Source organism: Brachionichthys hirsutus, chromosome 6 (assembly GCF_040956055.1).
Source record: "Brachionichthys hirsutus isolate HB-005 chromosome 6, CSIRO-AGI_Bhir_v1, whole genome shotgun sequence".
In the NCBI taxonomy this organism is placed as follows: domain Eukaryota; kingdom Metazoa; phylum Chordata; class Actinopteri; order Lophiiformes; family Brachionichthyidae; genus Brachionichthys; species Brachionichthys hirsutus.
Window position 1 is genome coordinate 8009321 of NC_090902.1, and position 15470 is coordinate 8024790.

Consider the following 15470-nt stretch of genomic DNA (forward strand, 5'->3'; position numbering starts at 1 on the left):
AGGACGGTGCAAAGGACAGGGTGAAGTGGAGAAGGCTGGGTTGCTGTGGCGACCCCTCACGGGACAAGCTTAAATATACAGTAGTGTCTCCACCCGCTCTAAGAGGCAACCAGGGGGCATCGTTGTCCCATAGAAGAGCTGACCGTCCACACATAAACGTTCCACAGTTGAAGATGAGCTAACGTCAATTTGCAGTACCGGTATTTAAATATTCAAGTAAAATGTTACTCGAATTGCCACAATATAACTTGTCAATCAATGACACTATAATTAATGCATTGGAATATTTTCTCCCCAGGTCATAAATATATGCGTATAGGTAAAACATTTCCTTCTATTGTGAATCATATAGTTCAAATGTTTGATTTTCAACATGTATGAGCTCATCTTTTGCATTTAATAACTCAAGTAATACAGAAACATAATTAGCAGTTAACAATTCTTAGTCTTTATTCCTAATCTAACTGATGCTTTATTACCCTAAAGTGGATGGAGACACTTAAACTGCACATATACAATATACAATACATATTACTGGACCACACACAATTCCAGAGAATTGTTCCTCTCATTCATACAGTTTCTCACTACAGTTAGCACTTTAAAGGTGCTAATTCATTCTATTTCTGTTCCTTTACATCCTGTTAACACCATTTCCCCCGCGTCGTCTTTGGTTTCTCTTGATAGTGATGACAAAGATGCCAAGTGCTGTCAACATAACAGCTGTTATTAGGAGACAACCTCCAAAGAACAGCATCGCTTTGTTCTTTAACATCCATGCGCATTTGAAGCAAGCTCCGTGTAGCTCAGTAGACCTGCAGGTCTGCATGGTGTTATCCTCGGGGAAGCCACCGTGCCTGATGATGTCTCTGTAAACAGCAGTGGAGGCTTTAGCTTTGGATTGATGGTGGAGCGAAGCAAAGAGGCCGAACTGGGGCGCATGTTGATCCTGCAGCCTCCACATGTAGAAGCCCTGCAGGTTGACTCCATCTAATTGATGAGCTGAACACAAGTCGATAAAGGATTAAGTGTGAAATAAGGTTCACCTGTCCACTCGCAGCAATATGACTAACCCAGCTTTATTGTATTTTACGTTGGAAAAACAAGTGAGAAAAAACAGCGTTGTGCAAACAAAAGGGAGCTGCAGGCCATTAAGGGCAAACTTTGAACACTTCAATGATAAGCCTTATTGCTGAACTGGTTATCTCTCCCCTCCTCGCTTTTTATGAGCTTCATGCTTTCTCGCTGTCTGGCGTTTATAGTAGGAAGTAACATGGCAATAAAATACATCTCGCTGGTAGACATATGCTTCTGTCTCACCGCATTAACTCTGAATTTTATTTGTACTGGGGGAAAAAAATCACACAACACACTTTGGATCAATGAGGAACATGCAGACTTAAAGAGAATTAGGATATGAAAATGCATGTCCCACCTTTGAGTGCTTCCTGTAGATAACTCTTGAGAAAGTGTTGCCTGATTTTATCCTCTCGAGGAGCATGGTCATCTATCCCACTGGCTGTGACGATGATAGGCACAGCCCCTCCGTATCTCTGTCTCAACCAGTTCAGGACTTTCCGCAGGCCCCAGGGTACAAGAGCCTGCCCCAAACCAGACAATGGCCAAGTGGGATCAGAAAGGAGAAGGCACCTGTGATCAGGGGGCTGTTTCCTCTGTGAATTATTCTGTGTTTGGGGGTATGGAGAGACCAAACGGGTGGTAAAGTGATTCAGTGCAATAAAACCCAATGCCCCTGTCACCTCCTGCCTCTCAGTCTCGGTAAAGTCAGGCAGAGAGGATCCAGAGAGACCCTCTGCTTCAGCTTTGCCCCCCAGGTATTCCTTCATTTCTTTTGGGTAGTCACCTTTGCTGTCCTTGTCATATGTAGTCCCCAGCAATGGATCTAAGAATCGACCAAGTTCAAACAAAATGAATCTCTCTGATGCTGCTCTATGCGAGTCCAAGAAGGGGTTTGCTGGTTCAGCCCAGTCGGCGTGTAAAGCCAATGACACCAGTGCTCGCCACTGACTTGAGAATTCCCTCTCATACAGCCTCCAGGCTTTTGCGTGAGCCAGAAGAAGGTTATGAGCTGCCCAATTCTTCTCGTTCCCACTGGAATACACATCGGCCAGTCTGTTTGGCTCATTGATTGTGATCCAGTATGGCACCCATGCCCCGAGCTGCTGGTAGCACAGCGCTGCGTATTCTTGAAAGGCCTCCACTGTGCTGGAGTTTAGCCAACCGCCAGACGCATGCAGTGGCCCAGGCAAACCCATGTTTGGAGCTCTGTGTGTGGGGTGGTAGAGTATAACAACAACGTCTACGTCCAGCTTTTTGAGCTCGGTCAGGATACAGCGGTAGTACCTTTTGAGAAGCAAGAAGGAAATAGAACAAGGAAAAAGAGATGTTTGTGCATTTGTAGACTTTATATAACTTTATTGTAATTCAAGGACACATGTGAATATTGGTGTGCTAACAATAGCTGTACCTCAATGCCTCAGTGTTCACATTAGAAAGGCCTCCCTCAGGTAAAATCAGTGACCAGTTTAGGGCAAAGCGGTAATTAGATGCCGCAGTGGACTGAAACAAGCGAAGATGGTCGCGAATGGCCAAGAAGTCAGTGCACTGAGCTTGTCTGGTGAGGACTGTCACTCCTGGGACTGGGCGGAATGATCCGTCTCCAGTCAGGTTCCAGCTGTACAAATGGGTGTCAGTAAACTGTGGTGAGGAAGGGTAGAAATGCACCTAAAATAACAAAGCAGACAGAAAATAACATCAGGGTGAAAAAAAGTCCTCGCTTGCCTTGTTGCTGTAAAATGTTCTCTCAGATTCTTTCTCTTGCCTGTAAAACGGATTCAGAAATACCCCAGTGAAATTTGCAGGGGAAACGGCCTTTGACTTCTATGGAGGCTTCATCACTAGGAAAACCATTGTCAGCAACAACACGCCTGTAGTAATGAGCAGTGGTCTTTGGGGACCTGGTTCGGTTTGGCAAGCTGAAGTCAATGTAGAAAAGGCCTCGTCTCACAGAGAAGCCATCGGTCCACTCAAATCCATCCACCAGTGACCAGACAGAGTAGCCAAATACCTGGACTCCATCTAACTTAATAGCTGCAGAAGAAAACACAACAACAAGAGGGGGGGGGGGGTTATGATACTGTTTTTGCACATTCTGTATTTTATTTTGTATCTACTTCTTCTCTCACCTTGGAGGACCTGGTTGAGAAACTTCTTCATCAGGTAAATGGCTACTGTGTCCTCCTTTCCAACTCTGGCTTCAGAAAACCAGCCTCCCTCAGCCACCAGCACCATTGGGTCCCCGTACTCCAGTTTTACCCAGCCCAGCAGGCGCCTCAGGTCTGGGGTCACAGTCTGCCCATATTGGACAATGCTTCGGCCAAGGCGGAGGTTGTTAGGACCAAAGGACAGAGCAAAGAAGTCGGCTGTTGTCTGCACCAAGAGCTTCTCCTCAGGTGAGAATGTAGGCAAGAGGCCTCCATACTTGATTTTTAAAGAGACTGGGTAGTCCCCATTACCAAAGATGGGGTTGGCAAACCAGCCAACAACTGCCTCTATTGACTCCTGGCAACGGTTAACATTAGCAGTTGTGGCTTGGCCTCTTTGAGGCTCAACCCAATGGGATCCCAAAACTATGGATACTTTACCCTTCTGACTTGATCGGAAGTGGGTGTTGTAGATGTGCCACGCTTTGGCATGTGCCTGGAAATCAAAGCAGACACATTTTTTAATGATGTGACGTACTGCAGTACAAAATAGTAACTAGTAAATAGTATTTTTTCACAGAGGACATGCTTGACCAATCACAGTAGATGAGGAGCGGGCACTTGTTCGTATTTAGGGCTGGTGCCTATCCCTGCAGACTTCGGTCGGGGTACTCGCAGGACCAACACATAGAAAGACGAACAACATTCTCACACACATTCAGGGGCAATGGTCAAAGTAGAGTTGCCAAATCATTTGTAGTGCATGTTTTTTGTGGTGGTGGGAGGAAGCAGCAAGGTACCTGGGAGTAACCCACACAGACGCAGGGAGAACATGCATACTCCTTGGGTTGATTTGAATCTGAGACCTGCTTGTTGTGAGGTAACAGCGGTACCTATTACACTACTATGCTGCCCAGGAACAGGCATAAATAACTCAATTAAAGATGACTGAATTTCACTGTGTCGCTTCTAGGGTGCTCGCATCCTATCACCTGAATGGCTGTCATTAATTTACCTATTATGGCAAATAAGAATTAATGTGAAGCGATGCAGTGAAAAAGTAATGCACACACTCGCTCTCTCACACACACACACACACACATTCACACTAGCTGCTGCTGTGTTGTACACAGCTGTACACATATTATTCATAGTAAATAGTAATAATAATGCGTTGGTTTTATATAGCGCTTTTCTGGGCACCCAAAGGTGCTTCACATTGTGCATTATTCATTCACTCCATTCTTGGTGGTGGTAAGCTACTAGCCACAGCTGCCCTGGGGCAGAGCAAGGCTGCCTATTTGCACCATCGGCCCTCCTGACCACCCCCGACATTCACTCGCTCACTACATTCACACAGGCAATGTGGGTGAAGTGTCTTGCCCAAGGACACAACGGCAGCGTACACATGTGCTGGAGCCGGGAATCGAACCGCCAACATAGGACGACCCGCCTGCGTCACCACCGTCGCCCCAATAGTGATTATTAATGAGGCATATCACCATGACTTCCTGTCACAGACTGTTTCTCTTCAGCACAAAATATGCTGATGTGGCGAACTTTGACCTCAAATTCTTTACGCAGTCTCTTTAAGTGTCCCATTTTCTTATCACAACCCTGTCAAAATAAAACATGATCAACATGTTACTCAAGAGATTAAATGAAAGGTGAGAAATTGAGCTTGGCAGGGCTGCACCCTTCGTTGAAGCCTTTCGAATGCAACAAAACATTTGGGATTGTTTCACCATTGTGTGTACTTAAAATCATATGGGGGGATACAAAAACTAAATAAACTGATACCACAGCAGAAGTTCAAAGTTCATCTTCAGAGAAATTCCTCATATGTTGATTTTTACAGCCTGCAGTCAGACAACACAATATAATATACAGTATATCATTATAGACAATATTAATATATAGACTTAGATGAAGAAATTGAGCCTGTCTGACTTACCTTGATTAGGTTGTGGGCCACGATGAGAGAGAGAGCAGGACCCCCTGCCTCTCCAGGAGCATGCCCACCTGTACCGTACCCCTGTACTGCCACTATATATGGATTATGCATTGTGAGCCAGTATCTAACATGTTTCCCAAATGTGTGGAAGCAAAATTTGCTATAATCCTCAAAGAGTCCAACCAGTGTTTCATTTTTCCAGCCTCCATAGTTCTCCTGCAGGACTTGTGGCAGGTCCCAGTGATGGAGAGTTACTATTGGCTCAATCTTCTTTTCCAGAAGCCTTTCTATGAGACGGCTGTAGTGTGCCACAGCAGCTGCATTGGCTGGGCCGCTTGCATTTCCATCAGGAAAGATTCTGGGCCAAGAGAGAGAAAAAGAGTATGATCTTACACCGAGATACTCCAGGGCCTCAACATCTTCTTCCCAGCGAACGTAGCTGTCACTCGCCACATCTGCAGTCTCAGGTACAAAATTAGTACCGATAGTGGAGTGGGTGAAACGGTCCCAGATGGACGGGCCTTTCCCTTCCTGATTCCAGGCTCCTTCTGTCTGGAAGGCAGATGTCCCTGATCCCCAAAGGAATCCCGAAGGGAAATTGTCACGAAGGAAAGACTGGACTTTGGCAATTGGGTCCAACTTGGGCTGCAGCCAAATCTTCTTGCCTTCCCCAAGAGAACAGGCTGTCTGGTTCAAACCGCAAAGCAACAACAGGAGCAAAAGGCAATGGCACGTAGGAGGTAGCAGATGGCTCAGCATAGTGCAGTCCACCTTTCTTCAGAAGTCCAGATGAAGGGGACAGCCGCTGTCAGTCAGAGAAACAGTATTGTTCATTATCATAAATCCTGTTGTGACAAACAAGAGATCCGTGATGCTGGGGGGGGGGGGACGACGACGACGACGAAAGATCACATGGAGGAGAAAGTGACATCTGAAGCGCCGAGGTGCTGCAGTATCCGTGTGGCGACCTGGACCTGCCTCTCCCTACTTATGCTCCCACTCTGCCCCTCCCCACCACATAATGCTCACACATAGGAAGGTTGACTCATCCACACGCTCTTAAATTACTAAGGCCTTTGGTTTTCCTTTATTGTTTTCCACTATAATTCCAAAAATATTCTGTCATCATTCAATCAGCCTTTATAGTAAAACAGCTTTAAAAGAGGGACTTAACACTTCAGAAGATATTACTGACCTATAAGACACACACACACACACACAAGGGAATACTCCTGTCAATAATTAGCTTGTACTCTGATCTCACCTCCATGACGAAGAAGTAGATCTTACTGTTTGTCTGTTTTCGACCAACATAATACAGTTATTCTCTTAAATTGTGTTTGTGCTGAAAAGCAAGAGTCACCTCAAAGTAAATGCATTACATGTTTCTAACATAAAATTAGATATTTAACATGTACTGGGGATATTTAGATATTTATTGAGAAGGAAGCGATGTTGTAAAATCATACAACATATGAATGAATGGGGAAAAAGCAGTTCTCTGTTGTTCTTAAGACCAGAAGCTGCAAAACATTTCTAGAGTGATTTTCCAAGCCTTGTTGTAACCATACCAAAATGAGCAGAGAGACACAAGCTCATATGACCTTAATCAATTTACTTCAGTTGCCGTATGAGTATCAGACACAGACCCAAAGAAACAGCAGCGCTATTAGCACAAATGAAAGAATGCAGCGTCTGTTTTTGTGTGGCTATATTTGATAAAGCCTCCAAATCGTGATATAACAGGCCAAAGGCCATAAAAAAGGCTGTTCCTCATCCTGCTTCATTAAAGGCTGTGTCAATAGCTGTTGAGAGTTAGAAGTGTCGTTGCCAAGGATACACTCTGCCTCAAGGCATTAGCGGGGAGTTAAGTTAATTGATTTGGGAAATGGTCATCCACCACCCAGACTGACCTCAGTGTGGGAGCCATGATACCACAGAAAAGATGACATTGAATATAAGTGTAATTTAATCAAAACTAGAAAAGCACTCGGAGCTCAGACCTCCGCCGAGCAGCTCATTCCCCTCATTAGATTTGCACCGTCCACATGTTGATCTGGATCATCACCAAAAGGTTCTAAATTGTTCTTGGTATCTTTATATGGCAACCATGAAAAGTAAAAGTGAATCAGAGCGTATGTGTATTTTTAACAGATTATTGAATCCGTAAATGGAGTTTTCAATGTTAAAATTTTATATTTTTTTCCTGTCATTCTGGATCTGATCCAGATGAAATTAGGTGGTGAGATAGAGGCCCCCCCACCCTACATGATAATAATCAACTGAGATAAATATTATTAAACCACTTCAAATGTGGCTCAGTTTAACTTCAAGCAAAGGAAAAAGTGCACACGATGAAAGCTGTATAAGGGAATTCTTCAAAATAAAAACATCCCGTTATTTCATTATTTAAAGGCTTTTATTAAAAAAACCACCAAAATCAAGATACAACTACAGCTGAAAGTGAAAATGAACAAACACAGGAAAGGAACTAAACGTAGACACACTGCAGCTTGTAGGGGAGGCACGACACAACTTGTCTAGTTTACACCGTAACGTAACGATGATCTGATTCAGTTCCTTTCAATGGAAAGGTCCCGTCCGTCTTCAGAATTCAGTGACAAATGTTCTAGAAAATGTGTTCCCAAATCGGGAAACAGCAGTCGTTGAAGCGATTCACGAGTTATCAGTCAGGTCTCATGGGAGGGACTGGACGATGATGATTTTCTCATTGATGCAAAAACGGTGAAGCACACTTAGCAAGTTCTCTCCACAGCGCGATACCTGCCTCTCCATGGCCAGTCGGAAATCTTCTTTCACCCCTTTGGTAATTCCACGGGTCACTGTGTGGTGTCTAGGAAAAAAATAAAAAATATATATGTGTGTGTGGTCAGACATTACAAAATGAACTAACAAACAGAAAGCCAGGAGATCTGCACAGTTGAAACAAAATGATGTCAGCAGCATGTTGCATTTTCCTTACAGCCAGAGGTCAGCCAATCACGTTTACACAAAAAATGTTTCATCACAACAAAAAAAAATGAAACAAGTCCACAAATGAAATGAGATCAAGTGTTATGAACGGTCAAAAAAAGCCTACGTTGATTCCACAAGACCTCCATCATTCTCAAATAACAACAGCAGCGATGGCCACACGAAGACGAGCAATGGCTCAAAGGAACAAACGGCAACATGAAATCAAAGGACGGCCAAATCTTGATGTAAAATGACAGGCCCAAACCAAAACTGGGGGAATGGGGGGAAAAAAAAGGGTGATTGGTGTTGGGGGGGGGGGGGGACAGATGGGACTGTGGGGAGGAGGGGCCTGGGGTACCTGTCCATCGTCTGCACCCCTTGGAGCAGTAGGGCATTTAACTCCACCCCCAGGGCGGGACTAGGGTTCCTGAGGGACAGCAACATTCAACAACTCTCAGTCAGTGTCGGTGCATTCAAAGTGTCTCAACTTCTACAGCATGAAGGAGCTTCTCTTTCTTATGCCCGCTCCATTAACAGCATTTGCAGTTCAAAGCATCATTCCCCCCCCCCCCCCCCCCCCCCCCCCCACAGGCCGCGTCAACTAGAGATCATCATTCAATAGCGCTGTTCTCTCGGGAACGCGAGTGTGCAGAGTGACGATGCCGACCGAACAGATTGAGAATCCGAGGCGCTTACTTAATCAGCATTCCCTGATTAGGCAGCAGCTCCAGTTGAATCCTCCCCCCTTCTGGCGTGCGCAGGTACGCAAACTCCTCCAGCATGTCAATATCTGATTAAATTCATGATATTACGGAAAATGAACATCCATAAATAAAAAAACATATCATCAAGTAATTGGTCTTTGCATCATATTTGCCAAACCACGCTGGTCAAGCTGGGCGTGTCTGCGGTTACAAAACAAAACAAAACAGAAAAAAGGATACTGGTGACATAGTTGAAGAAATTCTCGTACTGGAAACCGCCTTGTTGGCAGATTTTATCCACCGCCTTTAAGAACAGCATCTCACCCTGTGGCCAGTCGAGCTGCAAGAGAACCACCACGTGACCAAGAGACAGGTCATCTCGAGGAGCGTCTGTGAAGGCGCGGAGCTGAATGGACAGACCAGGAAACAGAGAAAGAGGGTAATGCAGACCACGCACACACGCGCACACACACACACACACACAGTAGCATTATATCCGTGCCATGTGCAGTAGCTTTCTTTCATAAAGCCGCATTCAACTCCTCACATTACGGCCACATTGAGCATAAGATCCATGTTTAGCCACCCGTGACTCGCAGGCAACACAAAAGAAGATTTCATTTCCCCCAAAGTTGTCAGACCTGAAGTTGAACTGAATTCACAACAACTCGAGTACTCGGCCGGCGCCAGCTTTTTGCATAATTTAGAGTGACAAGTTGGAACTTTGCTGTCAAAATGCGCAGCTACTACACAAAATGAGCAAATGTTAGCAGGTCTGGGTAAGTCAGGTTTCATCCAGCGCTTCATGCATTTACACAAAAATAATCCGTTTAATTACCTTGAAACAAGCCAGCATCAGCTGCAGACAGAACGGTAGCACCGCTTTGCTGGTGCACGGAAACAATCTCAGGTCATTTCCTGGACAGAACAAAATAATGTTCTAGCAATAATCTTTTGTTAAGTTTGCCAATACATGGAATATGAGGCCTGCATTTTTACGATTGCTGAATAAGTATGTTTTATCAGATGAAAGTTTTATATAACAAGATAAAAGGTTGTTCATAGTTCAGAATCAGTGGCTGAACATTGTTTTCCAGAAACACCACACGTCTTTACCTCTCCTCATTTTGGTAGAGACTTTAGCCACATCTTCTGTGGTCTTTGTTGGTTGATGGGTTGGAGGAACAAGCCCACCGACTACATCAAGCAGCTTCTCACAGGCTAGCTGAGGAGCAAATACAGGACAATATACACAACCCAAACGTCACTATAATCAAGAATCTACAACGATGCGGCCATCTGTAGTGTGTGTGTGTGTGTGCCCACCCTGTACTCTCCCAGTGCATAGTGACAGGAAGCTTGCTGGATGAGGGCCCTGTGGTGCTCCACACTAACTTGGCCCGAGGCGCTCTGCTGCCCAGGCTGGGGCTGTTGCACTGAGGCCATCTGGTGTAGGCTGGAGAGTGCCTTACGGTACTGACCCTGCAGACACACAAACAAATACACACTCACTTGGTCACAACATGGAATCATTAAGAACTCAAAAAGCACTCAGAGAGCACAGACCTCCACCAAGCTGCTCATTCCCCTCATAATTAGATTTACTCAACCGCCACCAAAAGGTTCAAAATGGTCCTTGTATCTTTAAACACCAACCATTTCATTTTGAGTTTTCATTGTTAAAATTTTTACTTTTTTTCTTTACCTCATTCTGGATCAGATCCAGATGAAATTCGGTAGTGAGATAGAGCCCCCCCCCCCCCCCCCCCCTACATATTTGAGTCAAATTCCATAAACATCTTTTAATAATTAACCGAGATATTGAGGTACAATTTCAAAGTGATCCAGAATCCAGGACCAAAATGTAATCCTCTGCTCCTGGTAACATTCCCAGCGTTCCATCAAGATCCGTCTGAAACTGTTTGCGTTCTGTTGCTAACAGAGAAACAAACCAGCGCCGGTGATTACATAACTTCCATTTGCCCAATTAAAATATATATATTTATTTGTTAATTTAGTCATTATCTTACATAAACTATACATTTTGATTAAATCCAGTATAAAATTACGAAACAAGAACAAATACAGAGCACAGTGGGGGACTTGCCTGGTATATGATCATATCAGTGAGGAATATTCTGAACCACAGCCAGCTCTCTGTCTTCCAAGATGCACAGATCTTCTTAAACTCTGTTATTAAATTGAAATTATTAAAACTGTACCAACAAAATTTCTATCAGCAGAATTAAAGAAATACAAGTGAAACTTGATTTTGAAGCTATAAGATTCAGCTTTTCTTCTGTAGATGTTGTTGGTTAACAGTTTAGGATCGTGTTTTAGTGGGTGATTCCAGCACAAACACATACGGCCTGAGCAGAAGTGTCGTTTTACCAGTTTCCAGGCCGTCGTGAGAGTGGAGAAGGTCCCAGCATTCCCTCGCCGTGCGGAAGCTGTCCATGGTCTCTGACCAGTTAGGCATCTCAGTCTTGTTCACTAAAATATGTCGACCTCGACCTTTTCCCAAACCTTCCTCGTCATCTGAGCTCTATAATGGCACACACACGCAAATAATAATTAAAGCAGATAAATCGATAACACACGTCATAAAACTAAAACCTATTTCAGAGAACAGGCAACAATCATGCACAAGAAGTCTCCGATCTCTGATCTGTCCTCACCATCGTCTTCTCTCTCCCATCTGCCAGCTTGCGTTTTTTATGTGCGTGTTTCACTACTCCTCTTTCAACCTCCACATCATTATACACCGAGCTCAAATCCTCGACCAGGATCCAGGGCCCCGAGCTTAAGGCATTTACACCTGCCAATTTATTGAATAGATGACGTAAGTGGAAAAACATACTGAGAAATTCACAGGGAATCGTGTATTATTTTGAAAGTCAGGGGCCAACCTTGAAACAGTGCAGGCTGCACAGCTGAAACGTATATAAAGGCGCTGCGGAACAAGACAAGCGCTGCGTAGATCACAATTTGACTGCAGCAGTGGGATCTTGTGTCTCCTTCTAGACCAGGCAGGTAGCGACACAGCTCCTTCACTCTCTGCATCATGTCCACATAAGTCCTGGAGGAAAGGAGAAAGGCCTTGTTGAAAGCGTTCACACTCACCTTCAAACAGCACCGCTGTTTACACATCATTCATGTACGTAGTGAGATGAATATCGGTGATCTAACTTCAGTTTTTTTCACTTTGGAAAGAGAATTTGAAAATATTTGACAATGAAATTGTTTATTTGATTTTATTCAGTTCTTAATAAATGATTAAATGCATTATTGAGATTCTATGTTTATTGCTGACTATTATGTAACATATATGTAATGCATGCATTCCCAGCACATTTTGCATGGTTTAAATTTTGGATCCTAAATTGAAAACATATGTATTGCCTTGCAACTATACTTCACTACAATACATTTTCTTTCTCTTGCATGGGAAGATAAAAACATGTTTTTAATCTAATTTAAGTGTATTTCAAGATCATGTCAAAACCAGAGCCTCCAAAATAACCATGACGTTAAAACAACACTTCTCTAAAACACTTTCTACAAAAACTGGACATTATGACCTGAAAAGATTATTTATTGCAGTATGGTCACTGTGAGATTGCATTCATTTCAGAAAGTAACAGCTGGGCATACGTCAGAAGTAGAAGAAGAAAGCAACAGCTAAAATAAAACCCTTTAATAGGTGTCTGGTAAAAAAAAAAAAAAGTAAAAACATGCTTGAAACCCTGTGGAGGCCAACTGATAAGCAGAAACTTGAGACTACCTCTGTCCCTTGTCTCCCTGCCACTCGCAGCGCGCTCCGATCACTGAGAGGATTTCCAACAGCCTTTCCCAAGGCTCTGCCACCAGTGAGGATTTTTCCAACAAGCCATCGATCACATATCGCTGGGAGCCGCGGGATGAACTCGGTGACTTCAACGGCCCATTTTCTTGAGTCAAATAACAAAAAGCAATGGATTTGAAATATCAGGCAGGCAGTGAAAATACGTATACGGTGACAGGACTTCTTGTTCGAGAAGAAATGATTACGTTTAAAATAATCACATTGGGATAGCACTCATAGAAATGTAAAGAATAGCATCAACAAATTGCACCTTTACCCTGTTTCTGCATATCAGGAGAGGGTCCACGGGTAGCATAGCCAATGTAGAATTCAGCTGCTTTCAACATGTACTTATGCATCAAGCTGGCCGGCAAGCGCATGTCCATATTTTTTATGACCAAAGGAAGAACATCACACACTGCAATGATGAAAAATGCTTAGTATGAAAGGGGTTGCACAGAGCGAGTGGGCCTTTCACCGGAATAGAGCGCAGGTTTCACCCACCGAAAAGTTTCCTGAAGCAGTTGACGGGAGTCTCAACATTCTCTGAAGCCTCCGCCTCCAACAATGTTTCTCCTAGATTGACCTGAACATGAAGCAAACATGTTGGACATTATTCCTCACTGCTAATTTATACTGAGCTAAAATGTCAACACATGCATTATTATTATTATTATTATTATTATTACACACCCCATGTTGGATCACAGACTCTGGAAAGCGCTTAAGAAGAAGGAGCAGCATCTCTGCCTTCTCCAAAGTGTTGAAACACTGTTCCGTGGCTTTCAGTAACATCTCACATTGGACACGGCCAGGTAAAGTCTCAAAAACCCCTTGATATTCAGATATCAAAGGAGTAATACGATCAATTTAAATGTAAAAAGAAAAAAGGGCATTGCATGATGGAAAGGAAGTGGTAAAGTATAATATAATAACTCGTGATCTGTAGGGGAGCAGGGCAGTTGAAGTTCTTTCTTACCTCGTAGAAACTGCGCATGTTTGTCCTGAGCGTCGCTGCGTAGAGCCGACGTGATGACGTTTATCTCCCGCCAAACAACAGGCTGATCTGGAAAGTTTATGAACCTGAAGCACAGAGAAATGGCTGCTAACTCCGGGCGCTGGCGCAATGAGACGCAGTGAAGTGTAACTCACATGTCATACAGGAGCCTCCCTGCCGAAGCCGTCCTCTCTGCGTTGCGTTCAATGGTGTACATTTCATACTGTGGGGGAAAAAAACACGTCGATCCAACACTCCACAAATCAAGACGCTTTATTGACAAGCAGCAGTTTAGTCTCGGTGTTACCTGTATGTTGAAATCTGCGGGGTAAAGGGTTCTGGCAGTTATGAGCCAAGCTTTAGCGGCACACGGGTCGTCAGAGACCAGCTCCCGAGCCCTCCTCACCAAAAACTCGCAGTCCTTTTGCGCCGACATTTTGCATGAATTGATCTTTCGGTGCTGACAAACTGATCCGCACGCAAGTCTAGTTCAATGCCTAAACGAAAGCTGATGCTAACGTTGGCCTGAAGCTAAAGGCAGCCTTTGTATGCGACAGGTTATAATATAGCTAGCATAAACAGCTACTTAGCGTTACCTGCGAGACTGTGAATTAGCATTTTTGGCAGAGTATGCCCTATTATTACATTGTATTGTTTACACGTAGCGATGCATCTTGATAAAACGTGAGCAATTTGTTTGAACCAATAGCCAGCAAAAGTACCATAGTCCTTTATTTACCTACCGGTTCTCGACAACGATTTACGGCACAGTCGTGAAAACTTAAGCTACTTCCTGCTTTACGACAAATGGACTGTCAAGATCCTGGTCAGATCAGTCTCCCAAAACAACGCGAACATTTCCGGGTATTTTAAACTTTGAATTTAGCGGTGTTTCTCCAAACAATACCTACTACGCACACTTACTAAATATTGCTACATTTAAAAGGTATTTAAAGTTAGTCGCAACTCCATCCGTATCCGCCTGCGGTAGTTCAGCGGTACTGCGCATGCGCCTAAAACGTATTTCTGCTGTCACCCGTGTCCGCCGCTGAGCTTGACACGACCTACAGTTTCCCGATCGCTCCACGAATAACTGCAGTACAGGTAACAGCTAATCGATAAGCCTCGCGGGTTCTTCACCAAAACTGAGGCGCGCTGTTGTGCCTTGATTTTCAGTCCCTGCCAATGAAGCCTCTCTCCGCTTATCAATCAGCGCTTGTCCATGTTTGGCTATGATAGTGTTAGCCAGTTAGCATCTTATATCTGAAAGCTGTTCTGATGAAAAACGCCTGATAGCTGATGACTTTCCTTTTATGGTGAATGAAAAGCTAACGAGGTTTTTGCTAATATAGCCTCGTAGGCCCAACAACAAGCACTATTGACATAGCTAAATAAGCTAACCATGCTACCATTTGGGTGACAGGCCATGCTAGCCCGTGGGCCATTTGTTGAGCTAATAACTTTAGCTAGCTCTGTGTTACGACTATCAACGTGTTTTGTATCTTAATGTTTTATGTTTGTGTCAGCCTTCGCACTGACTGTAAGCCAGGAAACCCGTGTATGACACTGCGTTATAGCGTTACAGGAAGTACTGCAAGGTTGTTACGTATCACTTAAATAGAATCATCATCATACGATATTTTTTTTTAAAGATGGAGTAATGTTAAAGATCTTGCCCCCGTGCGTCAAATTTAAAGTTTACCGTGTAGCATGAAAAATGTAAGAACTTAAAAAGAAAATTAAGTACAGCTGATGATTCCTTTCCCCCCCC

At 43.8% G+C, this 15470-nt stretch overlaps 2 protein-coding genes across 2 annotated transcripts; both read right to left on the reverse strand.

Annotated features, from left to right (window-relative positions):
• Positions 1–634: 634 nt before the first annotated feature.
• Positions 635–5937, reverse strand: klb (klotho beta). The gene is made up of 6 exons (XM_068740764.1): positions 5179–5937; positions 3207–3720; positions 2843–3111; positions 2489–2745; positions 1436–2364; positions 635–1002 (listed from the first exon to the last, which is right to left on the reverse strand). The coding sequence occupies exons 1-6, from the start codon at positions 5935–5937 to the stop codon at positions 635–637; spliced, it is 3096 nt and encodes a 1031-aa protein (XP_068596865.1).
• A 1678-nt stretch (positions 5938–7615) lies between these two features.
• On the reverse strand, positions 7616–14135 carry ints10 (integrator complex subunit 10). Its single transcript, XM_068740215.1, has 18 exons — positions 14007–14135; positions 13855–13922; positions 13682–13785; positions 13396–13535; positions 13207–13288; positions 12974–13120; positions 12643–12808; positions 11768–11937; positions 11537–11676; positions 11250–11403; positions 10966–11048; positions 10185–10340; positions 9975–10083; positions 9697–9776; positions 9099–9264; positions 8851–8944; positions 8513–8581; positions 7616–8032 (listed from the first exon to the last, which is right to left on the reverse strand). The coding sequence occupies exons 1-18, from the start codon at positions 14133–14135 to the stop codon at positions 7876–7878; spliced, it is 2214 nt and encodes a 737-aa protein (XP_068596316.1). The 3' UTR covers positions 7616–7875.
• Between the last annotated feature and the right edge of the window lie 1335 nt (positions 14136–15470).